Below are 27864 nucleotides of genomic sequence, written 5' to 3' on the forward strand. Positions count from 1 at the left end.
ACATTTCAGCGGACAATCCGCTCGTGTGTGGGCTTCAGTGGACTTTTTCAGCGTGCAGTCCGGAGTACTAAGAATTTTGTTTTTTTCGAAATTCTGTCCGTCGTACTTTGGTTTCAGCGGACAATACGGTCGTCAGTATGCTAGTTCGACGGACTAAGAATGGCGCATGCCCAGAAAGGATTTACACGCCGGAAGGGTGCTTTGCTGTGTCTTGGACTTCCTATTTCTAGTCCCATCGTACGTGCTGTACACGTCATCGCGCAAGCTTTCGACGGACTGTTTGTGCATCCGTGTGTGGTCAAGTCCGTTCAGTGGAAAGTATGACGGACTGTCCATCGGATTGTATGACGAACTAAGTACGCCATACAATCCGCTCGTGTGTACGCAGCATTAGTGGATCGGATCGGAGGGCAGTCAGGCATAATGGAAAGGCGATCCATTTACTCCTGGCTGCCCACAGAGCAGGGGATCAGAGGACAAATACCCTACTGAGGAAAGCTGATCCACCCTGTGAGAAAGGGGCCTAAAAGAAACTCTTTCTAGAAGACACAAGGAAGCTGCTATTAGACACCACCATCGCATCATGCTGTTATGCTATTATACTGATCCACTGGGTTCAATAGTAGTTTAGTCGTTTTAGGAAAGTCAGAGTGAAGCCAGACATTATTATTTACATGCTTGTTCCAGGTAAAGGACACAACATATTGAAGCAAGAAGGTGACATGACAGCCAAGCAACTAGAATTTGCAAAATGACACATAGCAATGGCTAGCCACATCTTCATGTGAATTTCAGAAAGCTTCAAAATATGCTTCATTTGACTTTTCTCAGATTTTCACCACTTTGGACATTATTATTATATGGGATTTATATAGTGCCAACCATTTTCCAACATAATATAAAGAGGGACAATACAGCAACAATACAATTCAATACAAGAGGGTAAGTAGGGCCTGGTTCTGGGAGCCTATGATCTAATTGGAAGAGGCTGGTGGTACAAAATGTAAATTGTCCTTGTCCATCATATGGCTTTGCCGAATAGGCCAGGGGCCTGAGACTGCAATGAAAATTTGCAGACTTGTTTATTGTTCATTATAGTGTAAGGCAGTAGTCATCAACCCTGTCCTCAGGGCCCACTAACAGGCCAGGTTTTATGTATTACCTTGGGGAGATGCAATCACTGAGCAGCAAATGATATCAACTGTGATGTATTTCAGTTATCTTGCAAACTTGGCCTGTTAGTGGGCTTTGAGGACAGGGTTGATGACCACTGGTGTAAGGTATGTCCAGAAGTCTGTACTCTGGATATTGTTCCTGATCCTGAATTGCATGCACACCACACTAATAAAGACTGAATTTTACTAACTAGGGAAGTCTGATTCAGTAGCGTTGCCTTTTTCTTCACTCTCTGTCACTCTTTGGATTAGCATTGCGTGAAATTACTAACATAGGCTATGGATTATGGTGAGCTTTTTAGTGGGCAATTTGAGCAGAGGATGAATGTTGGTGAACTGCACGACACTCACAGTGGCTTCCTCTCTCCTCCTTAGGCAGAGACATCCAAATGTGTCTAGTAAAACTTGCATGGTTGTAAATTATTGTTTAGTTTGGACATTCTAACATTTGTAAATAGGCAAATACAGATGCACTGTTCCTAAATGTTGCCATGTAAATGTAAAAATGTATAGACCTGCAGCCTTAAAGTAGAACTAAACACTTTCAATCAACATTAGCTATTTGTAATCCTTATGCTGCTAGCCTTAGCAAATAGATAGGAAAGTATTTTTTTTTATACTATACTTTTTTTTTTGTTCAGTTGTTTCCTAGTTTCTGGTCAAGCCTAAAATGAGGCATGTTATCCCAGGAATCTTTAAGGCATTTTTTCTTTCATCTAGGGGAAAAAGCATAACACTCTGCCTGCATGCCCAAGCCAAGGTTAGGTGGATTCCAAAAAAGAAATGCTTCATGAATTATCTGACCTTAATTAAGATAGCTGGGGCTAGAAATGCTAGTGTTTTTCAAAGTGATTTCTCAACAAAAAAAGCATTGAGATATGGATGGGGGAGGGAGTTTTCTTGGAATAATACAAATTGATTAAATAGTGTTCTACTTTAAACATGTTTAGATGTTGCAGGCCACATTAATTATATTCAACCATAGTGCAAAGTGCAAAGTTAACAGACAGCATACCTGAATGAATATGGGCATTGACCATTTGGCTCAATAAACTCTTCCTGGTCTTTACATGCATAGTGCAAGGAAAAGTCAAAGCTAAGTCCTCTACTCACCTCTTTGCTGCTTAGATGCCTCTAAACCAACTGACCAGCTTGGGTCCACACGCATTGGCAAAGCCAACAGCTTACAATGTCAAAGGCTTGGTGACAGAGGAATAGGTACCAAACAGCAGAAAGTCATGACCCCCACAAGTACCAGTAGTCCATCACACATACAAAAATATGCATACACTATATTGTATACATACATATACATTTTTGCATGCATGTGTCTGCAACTCAAAGCAAAATCACACCATCATTATGTCAAGAAAGCACTTATTGAATTGCCCCAATCAAGATAGTAGAATTGTTTTCTGCAGTGCCGATCATGGTTTTTTAATAAACGCTTATCCATAGAACAAGGATGGTGTGCTGTTAAAAAAAATATTTAGAACTATAATACAGAGTTATCAGTCTGATCACTTCAGCATCCGGCATTTAATTTAGTAGTTTGTGTTTATATGGTGTGTGAATGATATGTGGATATTTTCAAGCCTAAGCCTAACTCCATTATTAGCTCAACCTAGTCCTACTTGGTTACAAGCATTCTATTCTCCTGCACTGTGATTCTTTCCTGAGGCCTCTTTGCACAGCAAGTCACAGAGTTGGAACTATCCATCTATGCCCTATTCAATGTTAGGTGAAGTATTCCATTATCCCCTTCTGTGCTAACCACCTTCTGTGCTTACCACCACAGGAAACAGTGGGGTTGATTTGCTAAAACTGGAGAGTGCAAAATCTGGTGCAGTTATGTATGATAGCCAATCAGTTTCCAACTTCCGCTTGTTCAATTTAGCTTTCACAGAAATATAAACTGGAAGCTGACTGGTCTCTATGCAAAGCTGCACCAGATTTTGCACTCTCCAGTTTTAGTAAATCAACCCCAATGTTTAGACTTAAAGTAATGCTTGACAGGCTTCCTTGTGTGGGACTCATATGTTGCTCTATACTGTATCCTTTAATAGAAAATTATACAGCAAGATTTAGAATTAGAATGTCCCAGAAAAATCTCCAAACCTCTCAAAGGAATCAATGACCAAAATAATGCTGGGGTGGTCTAAAAGTAAAGCCTCAGAGAGTCACCCAGAGCCTGCCTCATTAATCCAGAGAGACATTACTAGGACATTAAGCCAGATTCAGTAAGGGACCTCTGGCATGACAAGAAAAAACACAAAAAAGGAGGCCAGGTGGAAATACAAAAAAGCAGAAGAAAGTGGGTGAGGAGGTTTGTACATTTTTTTCCTTACAATTCCTGTAGGGAGGTGAACCAATCTATCAAGTCTCAGTCTTGGAGAATAACTGGGCAAAGACATTTTTAAATAACTTTTTTTATCATGAAAAAAATGAATAACAAAGGTGAGCTATTATACCAATAGAATTAATGTTATTTCATTTATTTTCATTTAAAAAGGTGATAAATATTTAAAGTATGTCCTTCAATCAGACAAGGATTTGGCCTTGGCTTGTTGCATTTGTCATAAAATATTTCAACCTTTTATATCTGAAAAAAAGCCACACACACACGTTGTTTCAGCAAACACAACTGATATTTTATTAATATGCATAACAAGTGTAAATTCACCTGTAAATTCACCTGTTAAATGTTTTTTTTAGGAGCAAATGCGGAAATATACATATTTGTCATTTGTGCATCTCTTTATCTTAGTGTAATTTTGCATATTCAGAAGGGAGATGAAGCAATGAAAGATACCACTTTTAATAAGAGTAAGAGTAGGATATTATTACTATATTATCATATCATTTTACTGTAAAATTCAGAGATACCAGCAAACATTTTTATTGTTTTAATTACAAAACCTTTTGTGTATAGCAGCTGCCATGGTCTGGTTCAATTTCTTATTTGTCAAATAACAATAAACAGACATATTTCAGATTATGATAAAAACATTTCTATTCCCATAAGAATCGTTGTAATGTCTTCAGCACTGCTTAAGTATGTGTCTATTCCCAAACCATCAGCACTTTACTGAAAGGGATGATCACATGGGAGCATGAATCACTGAAAAGAAGACAGATAACAAGAAATTAGATTGTGTTCCTTTACAGAAGAACAATTATTTATTTATAAGTTTACTTTTCCTTCATGTAAATGTGCACACGCATAAGGCTTCATGTTGAAATACCCAAACAAAGATACATATGGCCGCAACTCAATACATGCAGCCACGGACAAGAAGTTAATTTGTTGTTTGGCTTAAGACTAGAATGGGGACAATATGTGGCCTCATGTGGTTAGTTAACCTTTTTAACATGGAGGAACCCTTGAAAAAACTTACCAGTCGTAAGGGATAGACACTACCAATAATTACTACAGGCATACCCCACTTTTAAGTACGCAATAGGGTTTATTTACTAAAGCTGGAAAGTGCAAAATCAGGCTCACTTCTGCATAGAAACCAATGAGCTTCTAACCCTAACTTGTTCAATTAAGCTTTGGTAATAAAACCTGGAAGCTCGTTGGTTTCTATGCAGAAGTGAGCCTGATTTTGCACTTTCCAGCTTTATTAAATAAACCCCATTGTGTACTTAAAAGTAGGGTATGCTCGTATATCTACAGGTCAAGGTACATTAGCATAATGGTCACTGGGAAGAATGATCCTAACATTTGTGGCCATCAGGAGGAATCCCCCCATTACAGATAGCTAAAAAGATCATTGTTGTCAGTGGGATATTAAGGGATATTGCTTTAACTGCTTGCCGCCCGCCGGCCGTCACTAAATGTAAACATAGAGAGATTACGAGATGTTACCGGCTCTCCTTCTCACATACCGATCATGTGTGAGAAAGAGAGTAACATCTCGTTACTGCTTACAGTGTACACCAAAACACACTATTTGCCCCTCCCAATAAAGAGGACCTGTCACCACCCATCAAAGTACCTGTCACAGTTCATCTGAGTACCTGTCACACAGTCCATCTGAGTACCTGTCACAGTTCATCTGAGTACCCGAGTACCTGTCACAGTCCATCTGAGCATCCAAGTACCTGTCATAGTTCATCTGAGTACCCGAGTACCTGTCACAGTCCATATGAGTACCAGAGTACCTGAGTACCTGTCACAGTCCATCTGAGTACCTGTCACAGTCCATATGAGTACCAGAGTACCTGAGTACCTGTCACGGTTCATCTGAGTACCTGTCACAATTCATCTGAGTACCCGAGTACCTGTCATGTCCATCTGAGTACCTGTCACAATTCATAGTACCCGAGTACCTGTCACAGTCCATCTGAGTACCTGTCACAGTTCATATGAGTAACGAGTACCTGAGTACCTGTCACTGCCCTTCAGAGTACTCGAATACCAGTCACCAGCCCATCAGAGTCCCCGAGTACCTATTTGTAGCCCATCAGAGTACCCGAGTACCTGTCACCAGGCCATCAGAGTACCCGAGTACCTGTCACCAGGACATCAGAGTACCCCAGTACCTGTCACCAGGCCATCAGATTACTTGAGTACCTGTCCCCAGCCCATCAGAGTACCCAAGTACCTGTCTGCAGCTAATCAGGTTACCCATCTGCAGCCCATCAGAGTACCCGAGTACCTATCTGCAGTCCATGCCTCATAGAATATACGTTGGGGTGTTTGCTTTCCAAAATGGGGTCATTTTGTGGGTAATTCCAATGTCCTGGTGCTCAAGGACCTTCAAAAGTGTGATAGGTAGGAATGAAATGAGATGTATAATTTATGCTCCTAGAATGCCTGAAGGTACTACTTCAATGTTGGGCCTCTGTATGTGGCCAGGCTGTGTAAAAGTCTCACACGTGTGGTATCGCCATACTTGGGAAGAGTAACAGAATGTATTTTTGGGTGTCATTTTTGCTACATACGTGCTTTGTGTTAGAAATATCTTATAAATTGACAACTTTGTGCAAAAAAAATGTGTTTTCTTTTTTTTTACCCATTTTCCAAAAACAAAAAAATGCCCCATGCTACTTACTTAATACCTTGGAATGTCTACTTTCTAAAAAGGGGTCATTTGGGGAGTACTTGTACTTTCCTGACTTGTTAGTGTCTCAAAAAATGAGATACACCTGATGTACTGAAGTCACTGAAGTGATTGGCACCATAGTTTGTAGACTCTATAACTTTCACAAAGACCAAATAACATACACTAATTTGGGTTATTTTTACCAAAGCTATGTAGCAGTATAAATTTTGGCCAAAATGTATGAAATAAAATTACTAATTTGCAAAATGGTATGACAGAAACAAAGAAAAGGGCATTTTGTTCACAAAATTTACGGACTTTTTTTATTTATAGCACAAAAAATAAAAAACCCACTAGTGATTAAATACCACCAAAAGAAAGCTCTATTTGTGTGAAAAAAGGACACAAATGTCATATGGGTACAGTGTTGCATGGCAACACGGAGTAATTGTCATTCAAAGTGTGAGAGCGCTGAAAGCTGAAAATTGGTCTGGGCAGGAAGGGGGTGTAAGTGTCCTATATTGAGGTGGTTAAAGAATATGTGATGTAGTATTTTTTTTACAATAAAGCACTGTGATTTTATTTGATTACACTATGGAAGTATCTTAGTTTTAACTGATCTGAGCAGAACTGTAGTGGAGTGGGTAATGCCCAGGAGTCCTGATTTTGGTCACAAGAGTGGAGGTAAATTCTTGTGGGATACTGGGACATCTTGCCAGTTATTTGAAGAGAGCTTTCTTTGACTCACTTTGACTCACTTTATATACAAAGGGGTCAAAAAATTCTGGTGAGCCTCCCTTAGGCTACTATCACTTCCTATAGAATCCATAGAGAATTGGTTCTATGTGAAGTGATAATAGCCTAATTTTGGGGAGCATTATTGACTCACTTATTTAAAAAAGGAGGCAATTTACATCTGGTAAACCCTGTTGATATTGACTGTTTGAAGGATTGAGATTAATATTATGCAAGTATTTAATTTAGATATTACAGTTTTGATTATCAGCATACTGTAGTATAGGAGTTTTTATGTTTTAATGCCAGTCCTTGGTACTTCTGAAAAAGAGGTATATTCTGATCTCACTGGATGAATTGAAGACTGTGGAGGTCTTCATATACATGTAGAAAATCTCTGGTGGGACACCTTTGGTCATGTACTGTTACTTGTGGGGAATGATTATAAGGCTTGGTTAATGTAACGAGTAAGTGATATCTAGTGAGCCTTTTAACTTTAACATTACATAGGAGGCCTTATACCTCATGGGCAGCTGTTTATAGTATAATTATGTGAGCAAGATACTGTAAGGGTATGGTATCCTTTGTTTCTGAAATATACTGCACTATGGGGGTGTATTTTTTTCTAATGTTCAATCTGAGTCAAGAAATAATGAGTGTGAATCCATGTCACTGTTAGTTAGAGAAAATCCTATCCAAATTCTGGGGAAATAAGTGAACCTGGAAGTCTGTTTAATTATACCATATAAGGAAAGTGCTGTTTAACTCATTTAACTATAACGGATCAAGTAAATTATATTAAGGTGCTTAGTACTGATAGAATCTGTATCCAATGTTAGGGGTTGGTATCCTCATCCTTGTTTTACACAATATGGATCAATAACATTTCTTGATCCGTTATATGGAAAAATGGGGAAAAAGGCATAAGCACAGGAAACTCCCAAAGTTTAAACGTGCAGTGCCAGTATGTGAAAGGACTGTCTCGATACCATAAATAAAATTTAATTTTTATTCCATAACGAAAGAAAACGATACAAATACACATATAAATATTAAAAAAGAAGAGGTTACAGAGCCTAAGGGTGCTTCATAACATTCATATAGGCATACAACCAAAACATAAGGGCGTCTCCAAATCTCTGTTGTACAGGAGAGGCCAATACTCCAAGAAGGAAGTTTATGCCCAGACTGATAGCAAAGTTATTTTCCCTCAACTAGTTTCGCGACCATCAGTCGCTTCTTCAGGAGATGTTTGGGACATATCTAGTTTGAGTAGATAATAATTTTCAGTTAGAAATAGGTGCAATACAAGCAACATAATATTCATTCATTAGTTACAGGGAGTTTTCTCCAAATATTAACAAAGAGGGAGATGAGGCTTACCAATCATGGACCCCAAGATACGTGCAGCTGGGGTGGCACCCTGTTAGCAACTGGGCTAACCACCCTGGGGGCGGACACGGGGAGGCTCAAAAAAGTCTAATAATTCCCCTTGCTTCTAGGAATCATATCCCTAGATCGCCTATATGCATTCCCTGTTTAGGCAACCACTACACCGCGGGGCACCTTTAAATTAACTTACCTTTTCGACTAAAGATCTTTATGTTTATGGTTGTGTAGGTGGTATTCCCTATCATTATTATGATTTGCTGGCACCCCTTTAATCTGTATCGCTGTGCCTGCTTAGGCAAGCACAATGCTTTTTTTACCTCACCTACCGTTAATTGTGATTCTTTCACTACCTTTGTTACAGCTTGTTCTGCCCTACTTTTTTGAGCCTCCCGTGTCCGCCCCCAGGGTGGTTAGCCCAGTTGCTAACAGGGCGCCACCCCAGCTGCGCGTATCTTGGGGTCCATGATTGGTAAGCCTCATCTCCCTGTTTGTTAATATTTGGAGAAAACTCCCTGTAACTAATGAATGAATATTATGTTGCTTGTATTGCACCTATTTCTAACTGAAAATTATTATCTACTCAAACTAGATATGTCCCAAACATCTCCTGAAGAAGCGACTGATGGTCGCGAAACTAGTTGAGAGAGAATAACTTCGCTATCAGTTTGGGCATAAACTTCCTTCTTGGAGTATTGGCCTCTCCTGTACAACAGAGATTTGGAGACGCCCTTATGTTTTGGTTGTATGCCTATATGAATGTTATGAAGCACCCTTAGGCTCTGTAACCTCTTCTTTTTTTAATATTTATATGTGTATTTGTATCGTTTTCTTTCGTTATGTAATAAAAATTTAATTTTATTTATGGTATCGAGACAGTCCTTTCATATACTGGCACGGCACGTTTAAACTTTGGGAGTTTCCTGTGCTTATGCCTTTTTCCCCGTTTTTCCATATAACGGATCAAGAAATGTTATTGATCCTTTTACTTATACTTGAACACGGAGCACTGTGGTGGAACATTTTGGGAGTTGAAAAAACAGTGTGTTTCAAGGACAATTTATTATTTTATCACACACTTCATTATTATCACCATTATCTGTAGGAGGCATTATATTGATTTCACTATCGGATTGATTTTTCACTTATATCTGATGGTTATTATATATTCCCTTTAGTCTATGGCTGATTTTTTAGCAAACGTTAGTATATATGTGATGAACCTCTGAAGGAACCCTAGAGTTTTACGGGACCCTGGTTGAGAAAGGCTGCTATAGAGATTACAGGTAATGATGTGAAAAACCCTGTGAGCATCAGTTTTATGGGGGAAAACACCTTCCTTGATGAGGTCCTTGGTGTATGGCCAAACTATTTTAAGATGACAGTAGGTCCACAACGTGGTAAATACCTCTTTATAGCAGTGGTGTGCAAAAGGGTATATTCAATTGTGAAAAATTACGAATTATGTACACTTTCAATGGTTGAGAAGACTGGGTTGCATACTTAAAATGGTAATATGCTACCAGGGACATGAGATCACACAAACAACACAACTTAATACTGAATAATATTTCTGTGGTATGCAGATGGCAGGTTTAGAATTTGGTGTACACAGCAAGAATCCATGGATCCAACCTATCCTATGTCAATGGTTCTGACCCCTGGCATACTGGTTTGTAGAATTTTTTTTTTCATGGGGCATATAGTTCCATGACCATCCTGTGAATGCTACAGCGTAACTAAGTAATGATGATGATCACCTGCAATGATTTATGGTTAACAAGATTAGTGTACCTAAAGAAGAATTCCAGGCATTTTTTACACAATGAAATTGATCCAGCTTGGACCATTGTAATGATGCATATACCATCTGTGATATTCCTCTAGAAGCTGAAAATGACTGCAGTAGACTCTATTCCAGTGATCTCCACCCCACCTGTTGCATTACCCTTTTATATACATTTTCAGTGCTTGCGCATTTAGAATGTTAGCATAACATTTATCTGAAAATAACTTTGTGAGTTTTCATGAGATACTATGCCAAACGTTAAGAGACACTTAACCTTTGCTGCTTGAAAAAATGTTTTAGCACAAAGAACTAGAACATAAGTTATAACAGCAAGATAGAAGGTTAAACATTTTTCAGATTACAAAAGCATGCTTGGTAAATTGGTATAGTAATATAAAGGCATCACGATCAGTTTAGAGAAAATATTCATAAAGAGATCAGTCTATACTGTGCTTTCTGGCATGCAGCTTGTTCATTCTCCCTTGTCCCAGTAAGAAAACTCACTTGAGTCAAACACCTATCACATGCATACACCTAAATATAAAAAAAAAAAAGCATTTATGATTAGAAATTTCTGTGAACACACAAAAAACACAACTTTTCAATAAACACAGACTGAACATGTCACAGACCTCCCCTCTTATGTGCTATTGGCTGGCTGGTCATTAAATCACTAATTTCTCTGCAATAAACCATGTGTGTTTTTTACCCGCCAAATGATATCTATCTATGAAGTTCTGAAATGTACACAGCTCTGACACACAGCACAGTGATTTTTCTCAGTTACAGTTCAATAACACAGGTCATGCCCCCCCCAGCCTGTGACTGGGCAGTGAAAGGAAAAGCAGTAGGCTGACAAGCTTGTCTCTCTTTCATTCTGCTCTCTCCTCCGATTAACATGTTCCTGACACTATAGCAAAATGGACTGGCTCTTTATGCTAATTCTCAATCCCTTATGCCATGTACACATGATCGGAATTTTGGTTGGAAAAAGCTATGATGGTTTCTGATGCTGTTCTTCAGTGCATTCTGTTAGCTCGTTCTGACCAGTTGACCGTTTTAAAGCCATGTTGCGGTTACATACTCATCATAGAGTTCATGCTGTGCGGGGGATTGGTGTTGGGGTTCTTGCTTTGACCCAAGCCCAGTCCATGAACAGGGCAAGTAGGAGTTCATGGACCAAAAATTGGTTGCTCCAGCATGACCAATTCTCTCATATGCCTTTGCTGCGTGAGATCCAGGAGAATAACCCTGATGATTACAGGAATTTTCTCCAGATGACGGACCCCATTTTTCACCATCTCTTGGCTTTGCTGACCCCTTATATTATGAAGCAGGACACCTGCATGCAGCAAGCCATCACTCCCAAGCAGAGGCTAGTCGCCACGTTGCAGTACTTGGCGACAGGGAGAAGTTTGCAGGACCTCAAGTTCTCTAGAAGCATCTCCCCCCAGGCTCTTTATTCCAGAGACCTGTTCTGCCATCATTCAGGTCCTGCAAAAGGACTATATTACAACATCACATTCTATGTATTTAATGTTTGCTAATGTATGTATTTTTTCATCATTCCCTAATTACCATGATTAGAATATGCCGGGAATGTCCCCTTTGTCCTTATGCATGCTGTAATCTTTTAATGCTTCTTTTTTGTCCTTCATGCATATTTGCCTTCACTAAACTCCCCAGCATGCTATCCTGGGCCCATACACACCTATAGTCTAGTCACTTAACAATGTATTTTGTCAGCTCCATCATAGTGCTTTACCCTAAACACCCCCTAAAATGTGAACACATGTTATTGTTGTCCTTAAATTCATGCAGAGTGCCATAGGCTTTTTTTTGGGCTCCCAAACTCATTTAGAACCCCTCCCCCTAAAATGGTTCCAATGGGCCATCAGAGGGGGTGAGGAATCTGATAAGAGGACCTTATACTTTTGTCTTTAAATACTCCTTAAAATAAATGTTATACTGATGTTTGCCAAGAATGTTTGTGTCTAATCTGCTTGCAATGTTATGTGCAAAAGTAATTTTTTTTTTGTTTCTTCTTTGACTCCACAGTTTCCTTCAACGCCACAGGAATGGCAGACTGTGGCCTCCCATTTTGCCCAGCGGTGGGACTTTCCTAACTGCGGAGGGGCAATCAATGGTAAACACATCCACATCCTCTCATCACACCACTCGGGGTCATACTATTTTAACTATGAGGGGTTTCATAGTATTGTGTTAATGGCGGTGGTGTCAGCGACATATGAGTTTTTATATGTGGACGTGGGGAACAATGGACAGATGTCAGATGGTGGAGTCTTTGCCCAAACCGAGTTCTACCGACGTCTCCAGAGTGGTGGCTTTGGATTGCCACCTGCAGAAGAGGACGTCAAAGGACTCCCATTTGTGCCAGAACATTTGAGGTTAAAAGAATTTATATTCATATATATATATATATATGCCTTTATATCATGTATATTTTCATGGATGCTTTGAGCAAATCCAAAGCCTTCTTGTTTGAAGGAGTTCTTCATTTTAGAGGTTAATTTGAGTTCACTGTCTTTAAAGAAGACATTGTTTTCTGTCTTATAATGAGACTGTGTAAGTGTTCCATATCCCAGGTTATAATTCAAAATTTTGAACACTTAGTAAAATTAACAAGATAAGGGGAGCTGGTACAGACTTACACAGCCTGCAAAACCTAATTGGAATTTCCAGAATTAAGCCACAAGACAAAAGGGGCTTATTCAAATATGACCAAATGAGACGTACTATAATATTACTCAAGTACAAGTAGTATATTGACCAAAGGTATATATAGTATTATTATATTGAAATACTTATATACATAATTAAGTGAATAATGTCATATTATATATTTTAAATAATAAATAAATTATTAATTAATTTTTATTATTAATAAATTATATATTTTAAATAATAATGTTTATTTGATATATCTTTACAATGTATTAGTTATTCACAATAACCTGTTTACTACATATATATTATTATTATTATAAGGTTGCACATATGGTGTCCTATTAATGGGAATGTTCATGAATAATTATTATGCTTATCGTTAGAATAATGAATTCACTTTCATGACATTTACAAACCCAAGTAATGATGTGGGGTAAACTTTCTCAACCCATATATTTTAAGAAGCACCAGGGTGTCTGGAGGATATTGACACTTGATTGTCAACCATCAGACAATTAAGGGTATTTCATTAAGCCGAGTTCAGAAGGTTATGTCAATCACATTAAAAGTAATTTCTTATACAACATTTCCCCTTAGTGGTGAATATAATAATTACTCAAGATGGCCACATACTTGGTTGTCATGGTCACCTACAATAACATATTGTCATATGACATCATCAATTACATAGAGACACACACCCATTTTTGGGGTGGGATAAAAAGGAGAGACAGATAGCAGGAAGGAGAGCTATGGGAGAAATCTGGATGAGCTGAAGGGAAGATCTCTAGGGAGCTATCTATACCTCACTGAAAGATGGAGAAATATAGGGCAATTGGAAGGAGTCCTGTGGGACTTATCGTCACCTCACGTGAAACTTTTCAAACAGACAGGACTCTTAAATCCTGTAAATATTTAACCTTTTCATGTATACCCTTTTGGTAATTGAATTGTTTTTGCATATACATTACTAAGACCATTTAAAGATATGGCAACGCAAATTGGAGTTGTATTATTTGTAACTGCAGTAAGCAGTATGAAATAATTATATTCCAAATATTAAGAGACACACACAGTTTTGTCTGTCCTTATAAAGCTAAAGCTAAGTTTCTACAATGGTTTTATTATGATGTATGTTTAAAATAGATTCACTCTAAATTTAATATAAGCTTTGATTAACCAGTTCCCGACCGCCGCACGACGATGTACGTCGACAGCATGGCACGGGCAGGCATATTGGCGTACATGTACGTCCCTGCCTTCCCCCGGGCCCCCGCCCGGTGCCTGCGGCGGTCGGTATTCGTTCGGGACCGATCCAGGATGAGGGGGCGGCCATTCATTCATGGCCACCCCCTCGCGATCGCTCCCGACGAATAGAAAGTCTTCGTGACATCACTTCCTCTCCTGTAATGTAAACACAGGAGAGGAAATGATGTAATCTCTCCTCGTGTCGGTCTTTTTCGTTCCGGCACGGAGGAGAGAGGATCGGTGAGTTGCACCAACACACTACACTAACAGTAGAACACGCCAGGCACACTTTTCACCCCCCCAAAATGGCAAAGCGAAGGTACACTAGTGAAGAGGCCTACACGTTTCTGAGCATGACAGATAGTGAAGAGGACGTCACTCATCTGTCAGATTCAGGCTCAGAATACGATCCTGTAGAGGACAGTGGCTCCATGACAGATAGCTCTGACGACGGAGATGAGGCCGCTGCTAAGAACAGGTGTGCCCAATCCCGTATGTATTCTGTTGTTGAGGTGCAGGAACCGCAGGTCACTCGTATGGAGCAGAGACGTACTAGAGCCGCTCATCCTTCTGGTGAACTGGCAAGCACCAGCGGCCTAGTACACCCTGGACCTACATCCAGCACTGCAGTAACACGTGGTGACGTGGCGAGTCCCATAAGTGCAGTTCAAGCTGGCGAGGTGGCAAGCACAAGTAGTGTCCCGCTGCCACCAAGAAGACAAAGACAGGCCCGTCGTACCCATAGTGCCCTTCCTGCAGAATTCGCCAATCCTATTTGGGTGCCCACCACTTCTGCAGAACCCGTACTTCCCCCATTCACTGGCCAACCTGGCATTAACGTGGAAACAGTTGATTTTACGACACTTGACTTTTACTCACTGTTTTTCACCGAAGATCTCTTTAGATCTATTGTGGACCAAACCAATTTGTACGCTGCTCAACACATCGCCACTATTCCCCAGTCCGCCCTTGCCAGACAATGGAAACCAGTTACGGTTTCCGAATTTAAAATCTTTCTGGGCCTCTCCCTCAACATGGGCATAACCAAAAAGAGTGAGTTGCGGTCATATTGGTCCACTGACCCAATTCACCATATGTGCGTGTTCTCTGCTTCCATGTCCAGGGCACGATACGAGATGATTTTGCGGTTCATGCACTTCAGCGACAATGAACTCTGTCGTCCTCGTGGAGACCCTGAGTACGATCGGCTCTACAAAATTCGGCCCCTCATAAACCACTTCAACCAACGTTTTGCAGCCTTGTTTACTCCCGATCAAGTTGTCTGCGTTGATGAGTCCCTGATTAAGTTTTCTGGTCGCTTGTCATTCAAACAATACGTCCCCAACAAGCGTTCCAGATACGGGGTCAAGATGTATAAGCTCTGTGACAGGGCCACAGGCTATACACGTAGTTTCATGGTTTATGAGGGAAGAGATAGTCACGTAGAGCCGGAGAACTGCCCTGACTACATAGGAAGCGCTGGCAAGATAGTGTGGGACATGGTGTCACCCTTATTCGGAAAGGGGTACCACTTGTACGTGGACAATTATTACACAAGCGTTCCACTGTTTAGTCACTTGTTTGATCAGCAGATTGGAGCATGTGGCACCGTGCGACCTAATCGCCGGGGCTTTCCCCAGCGGCTTGTAGAGTCCCGTCTTAGGCTGGGGGAGAGAGCCTGCTTGCGCAGTAATAATTTGCTCGCTATGAAGTGGAGGGATAATAAGAATGTTTTCGTTCTTACCTCCCTTCATGCAGACACGATGGTCCAAATTCCTACGGCGACTGGTATTATGGAGAAACCCCTCTGTGTCCACAAATATAACCTTAACATGGGAGGGGTGGACCTCAATTACCAGTTGTTGGCGCCGTATCTAGTTGCCCGTAAGTCCAGACGCTGGTACAAAAAAGTGTCTGTTTATTTATTCCAATTGGCTATACTGAATGCTTATGTACTACACAAAGCTTCAGGACGGACTGGATCCTTCCTCAAATTCCAGGAGGATATCGTCAGAGCCCTTCTGTATCCAGGCGGTGCTCCACCTCACCTTCCCCTACCAGATGCAGTAAGCCAGCTGCATGAGAGGCATTATTCTTATGTCATCCCGAGTACCCCTACCCAACGAGCCCCCCAAAGAAAATGTCGTGTCTGCAGAAAGCGCGGATTTAGGCGTGACACCCGTTCTTATTGTCCCCGCTGTCCTGACCAGCCTGGTCTTTGTCAGGGTGAGTGTTTTGAACGCTACCATTCACTAGTTGAGTATTAGCGTAGGGTACAGCATTGCACAGGCTAGGCACACGTTCACAGGGTCTCCCAAGATGCCATCGCATTTTGAGAGACCCAAACCGCTGGAACCGTTACAACAGAAAAAGTGTTAAAAAAAAAAAAAAGTAAAAAAAAAAAAATATGAAATAAAAAAACCAAAAATAGTTGTCGTTTTATTGTTCTCTCTCTCTCTATTCTCTCTCTATTGTTCTGCTCCTTTGTACTGTATTCTATTCTGCAATGTTTTATTGTTAACCATCTTTTGTTTTCAGGTACGCCATTCAGCTGTAGCGTGGATTTATTTATCTTGACAGCAACAGCGTTTGCTCCCACGATATGTAAAGCCACGACTCCAGCGCTGTCGGAGGTTATTTCACCACCACAGTTAAAAAAGAGCATATATGCCGAAGCATGGGGGCATAAGGGGTGGAGGAGCGATTTTGCTCCTAATGCCGCGTACATACAGTCAAAATTACGACGGAGGGCTTGCCCGTGGAAAAGTTTGAATGTATGTACGCGGCATAACTTTTTTGCGGGAGGATGCCCCCATGCTTCGGCATATATATATTTTAGGCACAGATTGTGTTAAATGTGTTATTTTTTGCGATTTTTTTGTATTTGCTTTGCAGGTATGGTAAGTCCTACTGTTATACTGTAATGTTACTTTGTTTTATTGTTAACCATCATTTGCTTAGCAGGTACGCCATTCTGCTGCAGAGCGGATTTATTTATCTTGACAGCAACAGCGTTTGCTCCCATGATACATAAAGCCGCGACTCCAGCACTGTCGGGGGTGATTTCACCACCAAAGTTAAAAAAGAGCATATATGCCGAAGCATGGGGGCATACGGGGTGGAGGAGCGATCTGCTCCTACCTTTTGCGGGAGGATGCCCCCATGCTTCGGCATATATAAATGGTGCATGTATGCCCACCATTAGAAAGTGGGTGGATGAAGGGTGGTATCTAATGGTGGGCATACCCACCGATCAATATTTTTTTTTCGTTCAGCCCACAGGCTGCATGAAAAAAAAATTACAATATATGCCCAACCAGTTCCAGCAACATACTGGTATGTTGCGGGACTTTGAGTGCTTATACCAGAATGATGCCTGCAGGTTTAGGTATCATCTTGGTATCATTCTTTTCAGCCAGCGGTCGGCTTTTATGTAAAAGCAATCCTAGCGGCTAATTAGCCTCTAGACTACTTTTACAAGCAGTGGGAGGGAATGCCCCCCCCCCGCACCATCTTCCATGGTTTTCTCAGGCTCTCCTGTCCCAACAGGGAACCTGAGAATGCAGCCGGTGGTTCCGCCAGCTGACCATAGAGCTGATCAGAGATCAGAATGGCTCCAATCATCTCTATGGCCTAAGACACCGGAAGCTACGAACATTTCATGACTTAGATTTTGCGGGATGTAAACAGCGCCATTGGGAAATTGGGAAAGCATTTTATCACACCGATCTTGGTGTGGTCAGATGCTTTGAGGACAGAGGAGAGATCTAGGGTCTGATAGACCCTAATTTTTTTAAAAAAGAGTACCTGTCACTACCTATTGCAATCATAGGGGATATTTACATTCCCTGAGATAACAATAAAAATCATAAAAAAATATATATAAATGAAAGGAACAGTTTAAAAAAAAAATAAAAAAAGCAAAAAAAATAATAAAAAAATAAAAATAAAAAAAAACACCCCTGTCCCCCCCTGCTAAGGCGCAACGCGGAACGCAAGCGTTGGTCTGGTGGCATATGTAAACAGCAATTGCACCATGCATGTGAGGTATCACCACGAAGGTCAGATCGAGGGTACTAATTTTAGCAGTAGACCTCCTCCGTAAATCTAAAGTGGTCACCTGTAAAGGCATTTAAAGGCTTTTAAAAATGTACGTAGTTTGTCGCTGCTGCACGTTTCTGCGCAATTTTAAAGCATGTCATGTTTGGTATCCATGTACTCGGCCTAAGATCATATTTTTTATTTCATCAAACATTTGGGCAATATAGTGATTTTTAGTGCATTAAAATAAAAAAAAGTGTGTTTTTTCCCCAAAAAATGCGTTTGAAAAATCGCTGCGCAAATACCGTGTGAAAAAAAAAAATGAAACACCCACCATTTTAATCGGTAGGGCTTTTGCTTTAAAAAACACTTCATGTTTGGGGGTTCAAAGTAATTTTCTTGCAAAAAAAAATATTTTTTCATGTAAACAAAAAGTGTCAGAAAGGGCTTTTTCTTCAAGTGGTTAGAAGAGTGGGTGATGTGTGACATAAGCTTCTAAATGTTGTGCATAAAATGCCAGGACAGTTCAAAACCTCCCCAAATGACCCCATTTTAGAAAGTAGACACCCCAAGCTATTTGCTGAGAGGCAGGTCGAGTCCATGGAATATTTTATATTTTGACAAAAGTTGTGGAAAAAATACATTATTATTTTTTTTTATTTTTTTTTGCACAAAGTTGTCATTAAATGATATATTGCTCAAACATGCCATGGTTATATGTAAAATTACACCCCAAAATACATTCTGTTGCTTCTCCTGAGTACGGGGATACCACAAGTGTGAGACCTTTTGGGAGCCTAACCGCGTACGGTACCCCAAAATCCAAGCACCACCTTCAGGATTTCTAAGGGTGTAAATTTTAGATTTCATTCCTCACTGCCTATCACAGTTTCGGAGGCCATGGAATGCCCAGATAGCACAAAATCCCCCCAAGTGACCCCATTTTGGAAAGGAGACACCCCAAGCTATTTGCCGAGAGCTATGGTTAGTATTTTGCAGACCTTCATTTTTGTCACAAAGTTTTGAAAATTGAAAAAAAGAAAAAAAATATACATTATTTTTTTTTTCTTCATTTTCAAAAACAAATGAGAGCTGCAAAATACTCACCATGCCTCTCGGCAAATAGCTTGGGGTGTCTACTTTCCAAAATGGGGTCTTTTTGGGGGGTTTTGTGCTATTTTGGCATTTTATGGCCTTCAAAACTGTGATAGGTAGTGAGGTGTAAAATCAAAAATTTACACCCTTAGAAATCCTGAAGGCGGTTCTTGGTTTTCGGGGCCCCGTACGCGACTAGGCTCCCAAAAAGTCCCACACATGTGGTATCCCCGTACTCAGGAGAAGCAGCAGAATTTATTTTGGGGTGTCATTTCACATATGTCCCTGGCATGTGTGAGCAATATATCATTTAGTGACAACTTTGTGAAAAAAAAATAAAAACAAATAAAAGTTTGTAATTTTCCCGCAACTTGTGGCAAAATATAAAATATTCCATGGACTCAACATGCCTCTCAGCAAATAGCTTGGGGTGTCTACTTTCTAAAATGGGGTCATTTGTGGGGGTTTTGTGCCATCTTGGCATTTTATGGCCTTCAAAACTGTAATAGGTAGTGAGGCGTGAAATCAAAAATGTACGCCCTTAGAAAGCCTGAAGGCGGTTCTTGGCTTTCGGGGCCCCGTACGCAGCTAGGCTCCCAAAAAATCCCACACATGTGGTATCCCCGTACTCAGGAGAAGCAGCAGAATTTATTTTGGGGTGTCATTTTACATATGCCCATGGCATGCGTGAGCAATATATCATTTAGTGACAACTTTGTGAAAATAAAAAATAATAAAAAAAAAGTTTGTAAATTTCCCGCAACTTGCGGCAAAATATAAAATATTCCATGGACTCAACATGCCTCTCAGCAAATAGCTTGGGGTGTCTACTTTCTAAAATGGGGTCATTTGTGGGGGTTTTGTGCCATCTTGGCATTTTATGGCCTTCAAAACTGTAATAGGTAGTGAGGCGTGAAATCAAAGATTTACGCCCTTAGAAAGCCTGAAGGCGGTTCTTGGCTTTTGGGGCCCCGTACGCAGCTAGGCTCCCAAAAAGTCCCACATATGTGGTATCCCCGTACTCAGGAGAAGCAGCAGAATTTATTTTGGGGTGTCATTTCACATATGCCCATGGCATGCGTGAGCAATATATCATTTAGTGACAACTTTGTGAAAAAAAAAAAAAAAAAAAAAAAGTTTGTAATTTTCCCGCAACTTGCGGCAAAATATAAAATATTCCATGGACTCAACATGCCTCTCAGCAAATAGCTTGGGGTGTCTACTTTCTAAAATGGGGTCATTTGTGGGGGTTTTGTGCCATCTTGGCATTTTATGGCCTTCAAAACTGTAATAGGTAGTGAGGCGTGAAATTAAAAATTTACGCCCTTAGAAAGCCTGAAGGCGGTGCTTGGTTTTCGGGGGCCCGTACGCGGCTAGGCTCCCAAAAAATCCCACACATGTGGTATCCCCGTACTCAGGAGAAGCAGCAGAATTTATTTTGGGGTGTAATCTCACATATGCCCATAGCATGTGTGAGCAATATATCATTTAGTGACAACTTTGTGAAAAATTTATAAAGTTTGTCATTTTCCCGCAACTTGTGGCAAAATATAAAATATTCCATGGACTCAACATGCCTCTCAGCAAATAGCTAGGGGTGTCTACTTTCTAAAATGGGGTCATTTGTGGGGGTTTTGTGCCATCTTGGCATTTTATGGCCTTCAAAACTGTGATAGGTAGTGAGGAGTAAAATGACATATGTATGCCCTTAGAAATCCTGAAGGCGGTGCTTGGCTTTCGGGGCCCCGTACGCGGCTAGGCTTCCAAAAAGTCGACCACATGTGGTATCCCCGTACTCAGGAGAAGCAGCAGAATGTATTTTGGGGTAAAATTCCACATATAACCATGGCATGTGTGAGCAATATATCATTTAGTGACAACTTTGTGTAAAAAAAAAAAAAATATTTTTTTTTTGTCATTATTCAATTGCTTGCGGCAAAAAAATAAAATATTCAATGGGCTCAACATGCCTCTTATCAATTTCCTTAGGGTGTCTACTTTCCAAAATGGGGTCATTTGGGGGGGTTTTGTACTGCCCTGCCATTTTAGCACCTCAAGAAATGAGATAGGCAGTCATAAACTAAAAGCTGCGTAAATTCCAGAAAATGTACCTTAGTTTGTAGATGTGACAACTTTTGCGCAAACCAATAAATATACAGTTATTGACTTTTTTTTTACCAAAGACATGTGGCTGAATACATTTTGGCCTAAATGTATGACTAAAATTGAGTTTATTGGATTTTTCTAATAACAAAAAGTAGAAAATATCATTTTTTTTCAAAATTTGCGGTCTTTTTACGTTTATATCGCAAAAAATAAAAATCGCAGAGTCAGTCAAATACCTTTAAAAGAAAGCTCTATTTGTGGGAAGAAAAGGACGCAAATTTCGTTTGGGTACAACATTGCATGACCGCGCAATTACCAGTTAAAGCAGCGCAGTGCCAAAGTGTAAAAAGACCTCGGTCATTTACCAGCAAAATGGTCCGGTCTGAAAGTGGTTAAATTATGAAGCTGTGCACAATATAACAATTTTTGTTTGTGCATTTAAGAGTGTAAGAAGAAGATCTGTTTGTTTTGAGAAGGAAACACTGTGTTTAAGGTAAAAAAGATTATTTACATAAGCCCGTGAAATCACGGGAAGCTATTCACTAAACCCAAGTCTTAAATGTACCCAGTTATTCAAGATTTGAAATGTGGTATTTTATTATAAGAACTTGAATAATAAGAACTGTGAATATTATCTGAACCATCATTTATCTCTGATTTGTAGAAGTATATCCATTTATTTATATTATCACAAAATATATCTGATATTAATTTGCACTGTATTTTTAGTTAATAAATATACAATTTTAAGCAATAGCATTTGTGTCACTTGCCTTCAAAATTGCACGGATAAACAAACTTGAATTTCTTGTTGGTATTGGTAGAAAATTGTAAATCTCCCAAATCAAAGATTTGCATATTTTCATAAATACAATACTATTTTATTATTTTAGTATAAACATTCTGACATTTGTTTTTATCGCTGATGAAGCATTTGGTCTGGGTGATCACATGATGAGGCCATTCCCCCAGAGGACCCTCAGCCCGGAGAAGAGGGTTTTTCATTACTGAATGGACTTTGACACTGACAGCCCTGGAAACTGGCTGTCCTGGCTTGCCTCCCCCCCCCCCCCCAAAGCACCTGTGAAGTACATCAAAAATATGTTGATTATTTTATGGGTAGGGGGCCATTGCTATGCCAGCAAATTTTTAAATATTAAAAAAAAAAATGATATGATAATGTCTTGATTTTGACATACTGCTTGTGTTTCTTTTAGCTGTCTCCCAGGTTCTCCTAGTGCCAAGTGTTTTTTCCATTATTTAAATAACACCCATTGTCACTGTAAACACCAACTTAATACAAAAAGTGGTATTGAGCATTGAAAGAAGAAGCCACACATTTGTTGAGTAGAAAGCCTTTTACTCCATGCACATGTGTGTTCTAAAATATTTTGGGGTAAAAAAAATTCACATCTTGGTTTTTTAAAATTTTACCTTGATTTTTTTTTAAAGTACATAAACAGGCATGTTTGCAAACATAACATGCACAACTCTGGAACTTACAAAGTTCAACATTGAAAAAATGCCAGACATTATAGTATCAAAAATGTCTTGATCTTGCCTTCATCAGATGGGGTGATGCCACCCCTGTAAAAGCCAAATTTAGAAGATGCACACAAATTGGGAGTCAAACTGGTGATTTCCCTCCTGATCCAATGCCTAATGTTAACATGTGCTATCTCCCATCATGGATGATCAATGGACGTGTTTTGGGGGTGCAACCAATTCTTCTCACCTACTACAGCACACAAAACGCATACATTGAAATTTCCTGGTGGCAGATAGCACATGTTGACACTGTGTGCATCTTCCAAATTTGGCTTTTAAACTGTATTAAAAGTTTAGTTAAATTTTCTTAAAAAAAAAAAATTACTATTTTTGGGATTTAGATTCTCCCTAATACATCAATCATGTTCTTCATTCTTTATTCAATCACCTTGGTATTTTCCTTTATGATGTCTAAATCCCGACAACACACCATTATGTCCTGGATTATTATTTGTGTGCTTTCAGTGGTGAAATGAGGAGATTGTTCTTCCACAACATGCCCATCACCTAAAAAAAAAAAAAAAAAACATGTATCATGCAGGCATCCATCTATTACCTGAATCGGTGGTGTCAGACACTGACCTGTTGTGCTGACAAATTCAACCACTTCTTCCACCTCTCCTTCCTCCACACTCTGAGGTTGTTGTTTCCTCTGCTCCCCTTCTTTCAGAGGTGGGGGGTCCCTGGTGTCCTCCGATGTCCCGAGTCTTTTCTCCCCTATGAAAATTAAACAAAAAGTATACTTAGCACACAGATATTTGAGGCCAGAAATACAAATATGAAACATTACTTGAAAGTGGGGTACAATAGTCTATTTTGGCAGAGTTCCAAGCTGAAGACGTGATTTTTTTTCCTTTAACAAAGCTGGAATACTTACCTTTTTTGGACAAGTTTCACACCTGGAGACACCCCAAGTATCCACTGGAGCACCTGTGTGGGACACCCTAAAAAGTTTGTTCTGGTGTCCCACACTAGTGCTCCTGAACCCAGATGTGTAAACAGCTGCTGAGTGTCCTCTTCTTACATTAAATCATGTTTGCAATTCATTCTAGTTTCAAACACACCTAGAAAACAATTTCCTAAACTTCTTTTGATACAAATTAGCATGGCCAAATCTAGTTAACCCTGTATCTGCCAAAAATATTGTATTTAGTTGTCAAATGAACAGTGTTTCCTACGACCGATTACTGTGCCCATGAACATGAAAGTAGCCATTTTAAACTGTACAACAGTAAAGAAAAGCACATGGAGCAGCATGCAAGGAATAATAATAATAGGAACACATGATAACTATTTACTTTTTAGAAGAACTTACTTGATCTTTCTGTACTGATCCTGCTCCCTCAATTTCAGGTCTGAGCAGCATTTCCTCAATTGCTCCTTGGATCATCGCACTACAAAATTCCGGCACAGATCTTGGCCTTTCTCACATTTGGGTTTAGGTACAGTCCATACTTCCCATCATAGTCGGCCCTCTTCAAGATGTCCACCATCTCCACCATCTCACCAAAGGAAATATTTGATGCCTTAAATCTCCTCCAGGATCGTGACGTTTCTTGCTCCCGGCTTTGCTCCTCATTACTGTTATTATGCACCTGCTGTGTCTCCGCTATGTTCATCTCCCACTGAGACAAAAGAGAAGGGATGGGGAATATTCTAGAAAGAATTACAGGGGTGGGCGATGTGGGCAGAGTTTCACGCATGTGCAGTGTATATAAAGTTAACACGTGTGTGTCGTACTTATGTTCTGTGTGCAGAAAAAGGAGGACAAATGTTCTAAAGAAGGTAACATTTTAACTTGGGACATCAGTGGCCTATACTGATTCTATATTGAGGCCTGGGATAAGATTAGAAGAGTTTAGCCTGATATTAGTGTTTTGGTCTTGTGTTTTGTCTTTCAGCAAATATGAAACAATTCAAAGACCCTGAATTCATGGGCCATTTCATCAACAAATACAGGGATATGTGAAATTTGTGGGAGGTTAAAAACCCCTTATATTGCAATAAACCAGCTAGGAAGGCATCGCCGGAGAAACTGATGGAATTTGTGAAGACGCAGGTCCCCGACGCAGACATCGAGTTTGCGGAGAAGAACATTGGTAGCTTGAGAAGCAAATGTAGGAAGGAGCTTAATAATGTCCAGGCTTCCATGAGATCAGGAGCAGCAGCAGAGGATGTGTATGTACCCAGTCTGTGGTACTACAACAGAATGTGGTTTCTGGAAGACCAGATTGAAGGCAGGGAATCACTTTCTACACTTCCATCCACCCTTCCCTCAACCCCAGCCGAGGCTTCTGTGGACCAACCTAGGCTTTCCATCCTGGAAGAAGTTGAGGAGCCCAGCTGGAGCCAGGTACAGTATCTTTTAACATATTTATTGTCACAAAATGATTGTTGTTAACTAGATGTTATTATTATTGCAATAGACAGTAGGGGGCAAAAATGAGTGTGACAAGAATGAAAAATGCTGTGGTCAGAATGATAGTCTTTTCTATTTATTAACATTCAAATTGCAACAGCCATGAGCTGAAAATTGTGTGTGATTGATGAAGCAAAAACTAAAACTATGTCCCTTTTTCATACACAGAAAGACCTCAGCCAGGACGAGGCTCTGGAATGTGACAAGCAGGAGGAGGCAGGGGTAAGTGTCAGCCAGGAGTTGGCGGAGCCCTGTAGCCTCCCCCAATCCCAGATGCCTCCCCTCTGTCTTACTAAAAAAAGGGCCAGGAAGGGGAGTAACACAGAGGAGCCAGCACTGGGCCTCATAAAGGAGGCTAATATGGCCCTGAAACCCCCCTCCACACACTGAAGAGGCCTATGGCTGCTATATAGCTGCAAAATTGCAGAAAGTGGAGGAGGGACAACGCCTCATGTGTGAGAAAATTCCTTTTGAGGCCATTCATAAGGGGTTGAGGGGCCAAATGAGTGATAATATGCACTTGCCCATGCTCCTCCTCCTCCCCCTGCCACAAGTCCAAGTTTGTGAGAACTCTGTGTAAATATAAGCAGCAAAACAACTTCATTCTTCTAGCATTATAAAGAAGAAGAGAATGTGCTGCATTAAACCATTGAAAAAATTGCAGCATGATGAATGTGCTATGTCCATTACAAACGCTTCCGTCTCGTACTTGATTCTGAGCATGCATGATTTTTTGCATACAGACAAACGCATTTTCGGATAGGAAATGTTTCCGACCGAAAAATAGAGAACCTGCTCTCAATCTTTTGCTGGTGGGATTTCTGCCAACAAAAGTCTGATGGAGCATACACACCATTGCATTTTCTGACCAAAACCTCACATTGAACACTTGCTGGCGGCATTTCCAATCATGTGTACGTGACAATAGTCTGATCTGTACTGTGCAGGAAACTGATACCAGGTACAGGTTTCAGGCACTTACACAGCTTTCATTCGAAAATAGAGATAATGACGTATTAATGATTCCATAGCTGCATTCCTTTGTTCTTTTTATATCTTTAATATCATTGCCATTACAGGATTGACAGTACACATAAAACCACATTTTGAATGTAAGTTGTAAGGCAAAGTGAAGTCCAACACAGTACATAACTTTCTCTTGCTTTATAAGATTTATTTTTTCAGATCATTACTAAACCTTTTAATCTTTACAAACCTTTGGCAACATATTGAAAGGTTCAAAGGATCAGAGAATTTATTAAAGTCTGCAGGTAAACAGCTAATTACACATTTCAAAAGTATTTATTGTTTCACCAATCCAAAGCCTCTGTAATTTAGCTACCCTCCACCCCTTTTGTGATATGCACACCTATGATAGTCAATAAGATCAGTGAGATCACTCTGCTGCCTCCTTGTTGCACATTATGGCCTTCTGGGTAAGTTTTACTGGGTCAGCTCCCTGCTCATTGGACTAGGGTGATGATGGTGATTTGTGGTTCATGCTGGCCAAACATACAGAAAAGAAAGATGCAATGCAGTTTTATCAAAGTGTAATTTTTACTTTTTTGACACTTTTTTGGTGAATGAGTTGGGGTACAATGTGCCCAATTCACATGGGGGGGCGGGATCTGGGGATCCCCTTGTTAAAGGGGGCTTTCAGATTCTGATAAGTACCCTGCCCGCAGTGGTTGTGGGGAAGAGGCCCTTGTTCCCATCAACATGGGGACAAGGTGGTTTGGGGGACCCCAAACCACCCACCTCATGTTGAGGGCATGCGGCCTGGTATGGTTCAGGAGGGGGGGCTCTCTCGTCTCCCCTTATCCTGCGGCCTGCCAGGTTGCATGCTCGGATAAACGTCTGGAATGGATTTGGGGGGGGGCATGTCATTTTTTTTATTTTGGCACGGGGATCCCCTTAAAATTTATACCAGACCTGAAGGGCCTGGTATGGATTTTGGAGGGACCCCCACGCCATTTTTCTTTTTAATTTTGGCATGGGGTTCCCCTGAATATCCATACCAGACCTGAAGGGCCTGCCATGGGTATTGGGGGGTGACCTCTACACCATTTTTTTTTAATGTTAGTGCTGGGTTCCCCTTAATATTCATACCAGACCCGAAGGGCCTGCTAATGAACTGGGGAGGGGAACTCACACTGTTTTTTTCAATGATTTTTATCTATATTGCCGGGATCCGACAATACATTACAGCCAAGAGCAGTTTTGAATGAAATTTTTTCCTTTAGAAATGTAATTTTGCTGTGGTACTGTTATGAAAATGGGAAGGATGTGCTACTTTACAGCCAGACTAAGGAGACCCCCCAGGCAGGATATTTAACCACTTCCAGACTGCTGCACGCCGGTGTACGTCCCTATTTTGGGGATGGATATCATTGTTATGGCAGCAGCTAGCTGCCATAACCCCAGTATCCCCACGCCCCCCATAGTTAGAAACACACCCCAGGACACACTTAACTCCTACACTGCCACCTAGTGGTTAACCCCTTCACTGCCAGTGTCATGTACACAGGAATCAGTGCATTTGTATAGCACTGATTGCTGTATAAATGACAATGGTCCCAA

At 40.4% G+C, this 27864-nt stretch overlaps 1 protein-coding gene across 4 annotated transcripts in view; it reads right to left on the reverse strand.

Moving 5' to 3' along the window:
• Positions 1–3801: 3801 nt before the first annotated feature.
• The window catches only part of LOC143982784 (uncharacterized), a 181398-nt gene continuing 157335 nt past the window's right edge, over positions 3802–27864 (reverse strand). For all 4 annotated transcript variants that reach the window (XM_077481793.1, XM_077481795.1, XM_077481794.1 and 1 more), the window contains one exon: positions 3802–4296. In XM_077481793.1, coding sequence (XP_077337919.1) covers positions 4239–4296 — 58 coding nt within the window. In that variant the 3' untranslated portion in view covers positions 3802–4238. The remainder of the gene's footprint in view (positions 4297–27864) is intronic.

Source organism: Lithobates pipiens, unplaced genomic scaffold (genome assembly GCF_037356315.1).
Source record: "Lithobates pipiens isolate NorthernLeopardFrog02 unplaced genomic scaffold, aLitPip1_a1.2 Scaffold_16, whole genome shotgun sequence".
Classification (NCBI taxonomy): Eukaryota; Metazoa; Chordata; class Amphibia; order Anura; family Ranidae; genus Lithobates; species Lithobates pipiens.